The sequence below is a fragment of the Mauremys reevesii genome, linkage group 19, assembly GCF_016161935.1.
Source record: "Mauremys reevesii isolate NIE-2019 linkage group 19, ASM1616193v1, whole genome shotgun sequence".
Lineage (NCBI taxonomy): Eukaryota > Metazoa > Chordata > Testudines > Geoemydidae > Mauremys > Mauremys reevesii.
The window spans coordinates 16,961,470-16,973,923 of NC_052641.1; the positions used below are offsets into that span (position 1 = coordinate 16,961,470).

Here is a 12,454-nt window from a genome sequence, read left to right on the forward strand (position 1 = left end):
GGGAAGAGCACTATTATGCAGGAACAAGAGTCAATTTCTCCTCTTCAGTTGCTGGGCCTGTGGAGACAAGAGAAAAGCAGCAAGTGGTGCTGCTGCAGGCAAACGGGCCTATTTCTAAAAAAGCTAGTACAGCTGAGGCCACATAAAAACACACCTGTTAAAAGAATTGATCTGTTAACCGAATCAAATTTTCTAGGCACCAAATCAGATACATTGAAGTCATTTTAAATACTTAAATCCTATCAAGCACTTTCAATGAGCCAATGGTAAAAAAAAAAAAAAAAAAATCTTAAAACTTGACCCAGTAAAACAGACATGAATAACTTATGTCAAATCAAAATGCTCATAATGAGACTGCAGATTCCTCTTTATTTTGTTAAGGAAAAAGAGCAAATTAGTTGTTGATAGCATTGTTACATCACAGTAGTACTGACTGGTTTCTACCATAACTAAAATATCTTCCTCGGGTATTGTAATTATCCACCCACCAGATACAAAATTAAGTTCAACCCCCAAACAAATCACTGGTAAATGACCTATTCCAACAATTTTTGTGTCCCCACCCCTAACTGTAACCTAGGATGCAGAAACCTTACGTTTTATCTGGGGTACCTTAGAGTATTGATTGCAGAGTATCACTGGCATAGGACTTTTCTGTTGACAGGCACAACTTTCTGTTGTGAGCCTCCTGAAAAAGACCATCTAAAGACTGCTCATTCACAGCCTTTCCTAATAGAAGAGCAAATGTATATACCTTCGTGGGTCCAGTTCATGGTCCTTGGATCCAGTCACTAATTCTGGATGAATTCGTACATGTTCCATCATTGGCTGGAAAAGTGGGGGCAAAACAGATAAATATGTATTTAGTGCATCTGGAAAAGCTTTGTACCATATTAAACTCCAAAAAAATGGAGCACTAACAAGTAGTTCCAACAGGCAAATGCTAAAAGTTTAGAGGACAGTTACACAAGTGAGACAGCTAGATTAATTGTTCAGACTTGCTTGTATTTAGAAAGCTGTTCTTGCTTCTGCCAGTAATCTGTCATGATCCTGTTTCACTGCACAGTACTCAATCCAATTATATCAATGCAGTAGCTCTGTTTGGCAGATAACTACAATCTTGCAGCTATAAACTACACATTTTTCTTAGCGGATGTGAACATAAGCTATATTTTACCTTGACCACCTCTTCAAAAGTCTCCAAGTTTTCCTTCATACTGTAGTGAGAGCGCAGAAAGGAGACAAAGTTGCAAGGATACATTCCATAAAGGCGGTGAAAGAGAGCATAAACACTGGCATGAAGATGGACGAGATAGATCTCTGCCACATGACCTGGGGGAAATAGTTGGAGCCTTTTTACATGATTGAATTGGAGGAGAGAAAGAAGAGAAATTCTGCTGATGAATTTTGAGTGTCAGAAGTTAAGAGATAGTGCTTTAAGAATGCCTGTTATGATTCAAGACAAATGACAGTTTGGCAGTACCAAAGCCTAGCAATGCTTAAGACCGTCAGCTGTGTGAAAGGAGAGGCTGCACTTGCACGTCACAAGTGTCAATCAGCTCTGAACTAAACAGTAAAATCAGGAATGGCGTATTCGTTCAGGCTATGTTATCTTGTGTTTGTACAGAACCTAAGGTCCACAACTAGGGAGCCTAGATGCTACAGCAATACACATCATAAATAGTCCTTAAAACAAATCCTTACTATTCAGATTGGGACCTTTGCAGAAGAGTTAATTTTTCAACAATTGTAGTTTGCATGACTGACTGAACACTAAGCAAATCAATAAGGACACCCCTTTCAGCTCAAAGTCAAATAAAAATCTGATAACCACAGGGGGAAAAAAAAAAATCACACGTTTGAATTGTGTAACTACTGGCTTGTCTTTCTGGCCTGTAGGAGCAGCTATGACATTAGTCAATGCCAAAATAGCCTTCTAAATCACACCTCTATATACTCAACTATGGCGTTTGTTCACAGGGTCACACAGACAGAAGACATACAACTTCTAGAGTTGTGCCCCAAAATGGCTTATGGATTTTCAGAATGGACTAAGACCAATCAATGTTAAAATGAAAAGTCTAATATAACCAGTACTTTAGAGATTACTGGATCAGAAGCACTGTCCGAAATTCCTACCTCCATAGCTAACACTCATAACCTCCAAACTGGCACCTAGTTCAAGCTAGTTGTTTTCTCTCTCACCTTTCCATCTACTAGACCTAACTGTCCATCCATATCCTTGGAGCTCTAAGAGTTGCATTCCTGCCATGTAGTGGCAGCAGCAGCACTACTGATCTTAAAGCATCACAGAATCCCTCATTTCAGAGTGTTGCACCAATAAGCGCCATGGTGCAAGAGCAAAATCCAGACGACATTAACTGTGAAAGAAAAGGAATAGCTTTTGCGTTTAGTATCTAATTTTCCCCATTTAACTAACCCCAGGAGGGTCAGAACTGCAGCCCACCACTAGTCTCCCAAGATTGACTGCTGGCGAGCACTCTGAGAAATGGTGCTACTGAATCATACTTGCAACAAAGTCAGATCTCTCACCTGGATTCTTCAAGCACCAGGATGAGAGACGGCCAAATATACCAAAGAAATCATGAAGGTACATTTTGCCAGACTGTGGAATCATTGGCAGCATGGTTATTAACACTAGAACACCAGTGGTGAGTACTACTACATCTGTGTCAGTCTGCAATGAAGAAAAGTCATATTAGTCAGAATTCAAATGGAAAAGCTTCATTTTTTCCTGACGCAGCACTAGTACACAATGGACATCGCATATTTACACTCGGATAAGGCTCCATACTTTAAGGGTGCCTAATCTAAACCTACCAAACCTTGGTTCACTATCACACCTGCCCCTTTAATCTTGCAGATCCCCAAGAGAAAGGTCAGGGATTCCAGCTACTATCCTGTCTTCCAACCACTGACCTGCTGCCTAAGAATTTGTTGACTTCCTTCAAAGGCAGTCTTTATACCTGTTCCTTATCTGAATGGAGAGAACCACTACCGGTATACCTACCTCTGCCTGTCTAGAGCTAAACATCCTCTGCCTCCAGAACCCAAGAGATTTGAAATTTGATCTGGGTACCTCACATAGCTGGCAGACGACTAAAACGTGAGGCCCCAGCTATCCTCAAGTTAACATCTCTTAAATGCATACAAGGCTCTTTCTGTGCAGCCACACAAGTTAAATAGTATACCTATTATAGTAACAAGGCCAAATACATGATAAAAATGAAACCATTTGGACCAGAGCATAATAATCTGTATCTTGAGTTTAGAGCTTCAGTATTAAAACTTGAGGTTAGCTACAATCAGTTTGTCAGATTGCTGAAACACACATAAAAAAACTGAGCACTACTGAAACAAAACACTGATGTTAGCTGAAGGTACTGTTGCATGGTAAATCTAAGGTAACTGAAGAGGTCCCAAACTGTAAATTCTGTCTGCCTGATGCCTCCAATTTAAAAGAAGAGGAAAAAAGAAGCTTTATGAATAGTGACTCTACTAATGCTAATCTACTATTATAACTAATTATGCAAATTTCTGTACCTTGTATTCATGTATCTTTGCAAACTTCAATCTAGTCTCATAACACTCATGTGAGATACACACAGGGTATATAATTACTACTTATTTATCAGATGGGGGAAACAAAAGTACAGGACAGTCAAGTGACTTGCTCACGTTCTCTCAGCAAGTTAGTGGCACAGGAAGGAAAAGAAACCAGGAGTCTTGACTTGCAGTCTTCCTGCTAATCACAAAACACTGTTTTCTCCCTATATTAACTTTAGTATTTTAACTTTTTACATGTTTTCATAAAGCAAAGGATACAAAGTTGTACAGTTTAGGGAAATTCAGTGCTTATAAAACAAGAAACATTCTGACCTAGGGTTGTCAGGGATCCACAGAACATCTACTATGTGGGAACTGACAATGTAAGCTTCCTCCACCGGTGTGCGTCAATGGAAATGGAGTACGTACTCACTATTTTGTCAAAATGTTCCTTCCCCCTAACCAATTTATGCAAATGGCACCCAGATATTACAGCAAGGGCCCCTTATAACACATATAATAAATGCTCAGTGTTGACATCGTTCTTACCTTAAGACACTTCAGTAAAGAAAGCAGGAGAGGTGCTTGAGAAAGTTTATGTTTCCAAGATGGCTGTCGTCTTATCACATGACCCAACAGTGAGAGAGTATGTAAACGGGTAGCAGCTTTGCCCATATATTCATTAATTTTGTCCAGTAGGTGCTGAAACCGAAATTGGGGGAGGGGGCAGAGGAGTAGAAAATGAAATGAAATGTTACAGAATATTTACAGGTACCTGATGAACAGGAAAGGACACCAATCTGTATGTTTGACAAGTTGCTCTTCTCAGTTATAGGAATTAAATGGGTTTTACAAGTGTGTCTATGGAGCCAGATTGAATACAACCCTGTGAGTACAACAACGGGATACAGATTAAGTCTCTGTGTGGTGATATTGACAACAAAATGTTGTTCAAAACAGAATTTGTCATTGTGCTTGGAAACACATTCTGCTCCAAAGTATTCAGCCATTGCAGAAAAAACAGCTGTTAGTTTTGCCAAGTGTTCATTAAAAAATTCCCACATGCCTGCAGAATCCGTGTATATTCTTGTGCAGCTGCGCTTCCCCCTCCCTTCAATGAGTAACAAATCTAGTAACAGTAATGAGCAGCTGCTGCCGCGAGCTGTAAAGCAATTATATTACAAGTAAAAGATATTAAATATCTGTATGAAAGATCTTCCATGATCTTTGTAATTTCATCTCTTGTGATCAAGGTGTAAAGCTGATTGCAGTCATGGACCCAGTTTAAGTAATCCATGAAACAAAATGAAGTTTTGTGTTTGAGATTTTTTTTTTTTTAAACTAACCTACTCTTACTACACAGATAAAACACAGCAATTGATTGTACATCAAGGGAAAAGAAGAATTTTAACCGGCCTTCTATTTAGAAGCTTCTCTAATACTAGAGTAACATCTGCCATTCTCCATGTTCTCCAAAAACTAAGTTATTTTACCTTGTCATGAGGTTCTTGCAGTGTGGACAGGATCTGCAATGCCTGCTGAGAATTGTTTTCCAAGTAGTAATCTACTAGCATATTCACAAGCATCGGTCCACGATCTATCAGTTTGTTGTCAGCAACAAAAAGGAATAGGACAGGTTATAATGAACAAAAATTTTCTATTGTAAAAGATTAAAATAATTACAGAATTGAACAACATTCTTAGAAGTGCCTCTAGGAAGTTACCCAGGTTTTTAAAAATGAGACCTCCCAATTACATTCTCCCATCCCCAAGTGTCTTTCTGATTGTCTAGCCTGGTGAGAAAGAAGACCTTCCTAAAAACTGACAACAGGATTTCCTAAAGTGTCCCAAACTAAATGATTAGACGCGTGACACTGACTAAACTTTCCTAGAGAGTCTACAGCCAGTGTTCCACGCTGCTGGGTGGAGTCTGGCAATCAGTTGGATTCCCTCCTCTGTTCTCCACATGAAGCAAGTTTAGGGGCAAGGGGAGTTAATGATTCTGTTCCACATTGAAATGAGTCCACTAATAGCCTTAGGAATGCTCTTAGTGGTAGCAGAAAGCATTCGTACAGCAAAATGAAGAATGGCATTTCACAAGAGGAAGTCATTGTTTGAAATGAGTAAAGTGGATGAAACACCTTCACTTTCTGGACATACTTGGTAGGAAGGGAGCATGATATCTACTTACAACGGGGGTGTGCATGTTTACTTTAGTACACCACGAAACCCTAGTAACCTTATAAAAGGGTCAAGAAGACAGTCCCAAGGAACCAGGAGTTACAGTTTATCAGATCTTCCAAGAAGTGTCTCTTTTAGCAAGAGGAACAAAAGGAGCATTAATCCTTGAAGCAATCACTGCCTCTGACATAGAGGGTTTCTTCAAAGTAAGTCACATTTGCAGGAGCTTTGATGGGAACTTTAACTTTTTGCTTATTTCTATACAAAGCTTCCTCCAACCCTCCAGTTTAACATCTAAGACGCACATACCAGAGTTGAGGTTATCTTTGAAGACAGCTGTTATATCTTCCTGGACAAGCAGAACTGAAGAATCCAACATAGAGAAGAGCTCACCAATATTTGCTTGCTGGGCCATTCTGTTTACCACTATAGGCTTATGCACGTGTTATGTGAATGTGCAAGTTAAAACTTCTTCAGGTTCCTCATTGGTGCCCCTACCAGCCTGGAAAGACAGAGCAGAGTACAGATAACAGAATATATCTCCCTCGTTCTCTCTCATCTCAAAGACCTCATCACTGCTCTACTGGTAACTGCAGAATTACCCTTTTTGACAGTTAAATGCCAAAAAAGTTTGTTAGTGCAGAGTTAAGGCTGCCCAGTGATAGCTTGTACCCTTCCAGAACATCGAGTTCAGCAGAACTCAAACTTCTGAAAACCACGAAATACAGAGTTAAGGTGGAGGAATATATTGGAGCAGTTTGGGAGAGCTGTGATTGAGGAGATCTGGGCCTGAGCCCCCTATGTACATTATCAAAGGAAACAGGTGCATCTGTACCATGAAGCTCCAGTCTACATTATTTCAAATACAGAATTGTGTAGATTGTATCAGTGAAAGGGCACTGGGGTCTCTTTGCTATGGGTACTGCCAGTAGTGAAGTGGGATATAAGAGCAGTCTGTGGATTTAATGATGGGTACAGGAAAGAATACGTTTAGGCGGTATCCTGTGTTCAAGTGTGCAAGAGTTATAAAAGGGTATGAAATTGTTAAATTTTTTTTAAGTATGATATCGTGCTGGGAGAAGAGGCTCAGTGTTTGAGCACAGGGCAAGGGCAGATTACCTTTTCACTGTAACGTGGACTGAGTGAGAATGTGTGCATCATAGGTGTATTGGTGCATCGCTGAAAGACGGCAAAGTTAAAGTTGCATTGGCATTTACCATGACTCTATATTTTCTGGTTTTCACAAGTCTGAGTTTTGCTGAATTTAATTTTCTCAAAGGGCACAAGCTATCTCCAGGCAACATTAACGACATGTTTTGCCATTTAGTTTTCAAGATTTTAAACAGAAAGAGAGAAACCTTTGTTGGTAGGCAATAGTGGTTTTTTATACAGTAGTTCTCACATGGTTTGCAGATGATATGCTGCTGTAACTATGCAACAATCAAAAGACCCTTGGCTGGTCTACACTGAGAACTTACATCACCATAGGTACATCCCTCATAGGTTTGAAAAATCCAAACCACTGAGAGACGTAGCTATGCCAATCTAACCCTGGCTATAGAATTCTACTGTCAACCTAGTGCTATCTTCTGTTGACTTAATCCACCTCCACAAGTGGTGGTAGCTAACTATACCGATGGAAGACCCTGCCCATTGGCATAGGTAGTGTCAACACTGAAGTGTTACAGCAGCGCAGCTGCACCAATGTAGCGGTTTAAGTATAGACATACCCCTAGCTTTTATATACTGCATTTCACCAGAAAATCTCAACTTTACATCATTATCCTCATTTTACAGATGGGAAACTGAGGCAAAGAGGGGTGAAATGACTTGCCCAACGTCACCCAGCACACCAATAGCAGAGCTAGGAATAATCCCAGTCAAGTGGTCTTTCCATGAAGCTGCATAGTTGCTATGATTTCTCAGTGCTCCTCTCTCATCCTGTATATTTTGTGATAGTGGAATTGGGATAATGAGCATCCTTTGAAATATATTCAGTGTGTAGTTGCTAACAGCGCTGGTGAGAGAAATCTCATCCATGGTTTATGTCCCAAAACCTTGACAGTTTTATTACCTGGTTGTTACAGTAACTTTCAGGACTGAGAGAAGCCTGATTTCTCTCTCTTTCCTTCTCTACACCCTGGCCCATCGCTCCCCGCAACATGTAGCCTCCTGACAACATTTCCAGCTCCCCCTTCCTTTCCCATCCTATTAAGCCATTAGTTGACACCGTAGAAGCCATTAATACGCAAGAAAAATCGCTCCTTGCTCTCTCCTGCTGTACGCTGCTGCATACATGTATCACAGACAGCAACTTACTGAAGGGTGGCAAACTACCTTGGATATGTAAACAAGCTGCACAGAGCTGGGCCCCTCACTCCCATTACTCACTTCCACCTGGGCCTTCTGCTTCAGCCAGTCTTCCCCTCCCAGGCCCCAGATTCACCTAATCTGCCCTTCCTCCAAACCTAGCACCTCCCCCACACATTCTGATCCACTCTCTCTGAATGATGTGTATCTTAACTATTTATTTTCTGCTGTTTTCAGATGTTTAAACGTGTATTACTTTCAGTCCCCCCAACTCATATGGAGGGACAGAGTGAGGGGCTCAGACCCCTGAAGGGCGGTAGAGGTCCCCTACATCCTAGAGTACACGTACTGAAGAGAAAAATTCAGGGCTGACCCCCCTCTCCAATTCCTCTGCTACTCCTCATTCTCCAACCTATTCCTAATCCTTACTTCTTCCCCCTTAACCTGAGCCCTCCCCAACCCCGCTTCTCTACCCAACCCCTCATTTCCATTTATTCTTCTCCCCATAATACCCCCATCCCTCACTTCAGGCCTAAATCCTCTCCCCTACCACCACCTATTCTTTTACCCCTCCCCTTTCAGTAAGCATTCACACCTGTAATTTATTTTCTATTCAAAAAATAGTTTCACACCTTCTGAATATTCTGCTGTACTCAGCATTTCTCCTATTAAAATGCTTGACAAAGACAGATTTTTCTAAGCTGTTTACAGCTCATTCTCAGTGTGACATTACACTCCATATTCTTTATTAAAATATGCTTATGATATGGATATGACATAACTAAGATATTTTTAATGCAAGATGGCTCATGTAAGATATCATTGGAAAGGTTATGATTTACTGAATGTGATTATCCAATTTGTATGCATGTATCATTTCTGTATCTAACGCTAGGAATAGGTAATAAAAAATAGGTAATAATTGGAGATATACCAATCTCCTAGAACTGGAAGGGACCTTGAAAGGTCATCTAGTCCAGCCCCTGCCTTCACTAGCAGGACCAATTTTTGCCCCAGATCCCTAAGTGGCCTCCTCAAGGATTGAACTCACAACCCTGGGTTTAGCAGGCCAATGCTCAAACCACTGAGCTATCCCTCCCCCCCAATGTGGCCTATGTGACAATTACTGGGTGTGTATTTGGAAGACACCCACCAGACAACAGGCCATCAAATCTGATGGGCCATTAGAAAGAAACAACAAGACTGTGATGATACTAATCTCTTCTCCTTCCTGGGACTTAGCTGTGACACTACTAGGTCAGGTGGTCTTGTCAGCTAATACTAAAGACTAAACATTATCTTGGACTTCTTGTAATTTTCCACTAAAGGGGAGTGGGTGGGTGTGTGTAAGTAAAAGTTTGGGAAACAAAAGATTCACACTTTATGTAAACCTTACTTAAGGGTCAGTAGGAAGGCAAACTGGACTCTCCTCCATTGCCTACCCAAGAAGAAAAACTGCTGAAAGAACCTGAAAGGACAAAGGAACTAACCTGAAGGGTGAGTCCAGACTGATATAGGGGTCCAGGCTGTAAGAAGAAATATCTGGAACTCTGACCTACAGAAACTCTGCATCCTGCCTAATTCAACATTTAGGGTGAGAAATTACATTTTGTAACCCATTTCTTTAGTAAATCAAGCTTAGTTTGCATGTTTTGTTTTATTTGCTTAGAATCTGCTTTGTTCTGTTTACTATCCCTGTAACCCTTTAAAAATCCACCTTTTATAGTTAATTTGTTTGGTTCACATGAAGCGGGGAAACAGACTGCCATAGATGGGCAGCCCCACCCCCCAAGCGTGGCACAGACAAGGGGCAGGAAGCAGGGGCTGACATTCCCCATATAGGCAAGCCTCCTCCAAAACCTGGCTCATATGGGAGGGTCAAACCCCCTGTAGATGGGCTGCGGACCAGAGGACAGCACACACTCACACTCTCCCCCAGAGGAATTCTGCACCACTGTGCACATGCAGAATGTATGTTCCCCACAGCTTTCTTTGCTTCCCCCCAAAAAAATGACTGATGGGGAAGCCACATGAGCAGTCATGCGACGCTCCCCAGCAATACGTTTCGGGTGCCCAGGGCAGCCAGCAGAGAGGTAAATCACTGTGGGACATGGGGCGGGACTGGGAAAGACCCAGCTGGTGGCTCGTATCCGGTTCCGGGCTCAGTTACTAGTCCCAACTGGGCAGGGGAGGACAGGACTTCCTCTTTCCCAGCACAATATCCGGGGCTGTGTCAGACCCACTCCCAGCTTTCGCCCCTACATGTAGGAAGCTCTGCAAACTCTACTCCCCTCCCCTCCCAGCACCCATCTCTCCTCAGCTGCAGGGGAGAAGGATCACTGTACAAGGAGCTGCTCCCCCATCTATCCAACCCTCCCGCATTCAGACACTCACCCCCCACCAATGAGCACTACTCCCCCTGAACTACCCTGATGAGCCACCCACACCTGGATCCCCACCCTACCGACCCCTCACTGCACCTGGATCCCCACCCCACTGAGTCTCACTCCCCCAGCATCCGGACCCCTTGCTGAGCCCCCCTCGCTGGGCTCTATCCTCCCCACACCCAGGCCCCTCCACCCAACTGAGCCCCAACCACCTTCACCTGAACACCCCCTGCAGAGTCCCATTATCACTGCACCCAGAATCCCCCCCAACAAGCCCCTGTGCATCTAGATCCCCCTCACACTGAAACCTCTCAACCTACACCTGGATCCCCCCACTCTAAGCTCCTCCACACTTGGATCCTGCCTTGCTGAGCCTGCCTGCCTGCACCTGGCTCAGAGAGACAGGGCCCTGGGGTGTTTCTGGGGCAGGCCCTGTCCTTGGGCTGTGTCAGGATTGGTTGCGTCCTCGCTGTTGAGTCCAGGTCCGGGGGTGGGAAGGGCTGCACAGTGATCTCGCACTTCTGTGCAGCCAGTGGCCTGTGCTCCCCAATGCCATGCTGGAGCTTCCACATTTATTTGACAAATAAAAGTTGCAGAATTTTTAGGCACAGAATTCCCTCAGGAGTAACAGAGCCGGGGAATGTGGGGCTCTCCGGGCACTCACTCCTTGTCCCCCTTCCCACTCTCCTCTCTCCCCGCTCCCACTTCACCTACTCTTCCACCCCAATCACGCTCCCCTCCCAGGAAGCATTTGCTTGCATCATTTTTTAAAATAGTTTCAGCACTTTCTGAATATTCTGCTGTATTCAGGTTACATTTCTCCAAAATAGCCCACCCCCCCCCAAGAGAGGCGGATTGGAGCAGCATACCCACTTTTCTTACTTCAGATTTCTGCCCTGGCTTGGATTTGACCTCACAGTGCCTTGGGTGGTGCTCAGACTCAATGAACTTAAAACATCCTCAGAGTAACCCAGCCCCTGTGATCATAGGCGGCAGGTTTGTATAATTTTTGGTGGGGCCCAAAATGGTGGAACGCCACAAGATTACAAGGGTCAAATAAAAAGGAAAGTCAGAAGCAGCACTTGGCACTTTTCAATATACAGTATTATATTTTGTTTTGTGTTGTGATGAAAGTGAAAATGGTTCTTCTTTTTTTCTGAATACTGTGTGGTGTGCCAGTTTTCCCTGCAAGATGCCAACTGAGGTTGAAGGGACAAGATCAGGTGTGGCCTCCTTCAGAAGAAGAGACACAGAGGGAGGAGGGAGGAGAGAGGTGGTTTGCTGGGGGGGGGGGGGGAGAGACCAGAACAGATGGACCTGACAGAGGGGTCTGTTTTTCTGTACCAACAAGCTGTTTTTACTGTGTGTCCCCATCATCTATAAAACCTTCTTTTTTGTCTGGCTGAGAGAGAGTCATCTGACTGCAGAGAGTGGGGGGCAGCGACCTCTGGTTGCCCCCAGGACCAGCCTGGGCAGACTCACTTGGAAAGTGCATGATGGAAGGCTGAATGCTCTGCTCGTCAGACCACAGAAGGGGGGGTTGCTTTTTCCCCTGGACAGACACATGAGTCCTGACTGGCTTTGTATGGAGATGTTCCAAAGCATCAGCATCTCCTCCGGCCTTTGTCTCTTTCCCAGGCATTAGGGCCACCTGATCTCTCTCTTCTCCAACACCTTCAGTTGGCACCTTGCAAAATTTGGGGGAGAAAATGAAGTTGGCAGCAACTGTCTGGAGCTGCATGGAGCCAGACACGCTGGTGGGAGTGGCAAGTAAGCAGTTTGGGGGGGGAGAAGAGGTAGTAGGGAGGGGGGGGTCAAGGGACAAGGAGAGCAGGGGAGTGGATGGGGCAGGGTCAAGGCAGGCAGGGAGGGACAGGCAGCATTGGATAGGAGGGAGAGTCTAAGGTTTAGGGAGGGGGGAACAAGGACCAGTGGGGCTTAGATAGGGGTGGAGGTCTGGGGGCAGATTGGTGAGGCAGAGCCCCTGCTTGGGATTTATTCATGGGGCT

At 43.7% G+C, this 12,454-nt stretch overlaps 1 protein-coding gene across 5 annotated transcripts in view; it reads right to left on the minus strand.

The window, feature by feature from the left end:
• The window catches only part of TSC1 (TSC complex subunit 1), a 54,848-nt gene that overhangs the window by 26,620 nt on the left and 15,774 nt on the right, over nt 1–12,454 (minus strand). For all 5 annotated transcript variants that reach the window (XM_039506553.1, XM_039506551.1, XM_039506550.1 and 2 more), the window contains 6 exons: nt 6,058–6,250; nt 5,061–5,164; nt 4,117–4,269; nt 2,554–2,698; nt 1,178–1,332; nt 755–828 (listed from right to left, as the gene is read on the minus strand). In XM_039506553.1, the coding sequence (XP_039362487.1) occupies nt 755–828; nt 1,178–1,332; nt 2,554–2,698; nt 4,117–4,269; nt 5,061–5,164; nt 6,058–6,163 (737 nt within the window). In that variant the 5' untranslated portion in view covers nt 6,164–6,250. The remainder of the gene's footprint in view (nt 1–754; nt 829–1,177; nt 1,333–2,553; nt 2,699–4,116; nt 4,270–5,060; nt 5,165–6,057; nt 6,251–12,454) is intronic.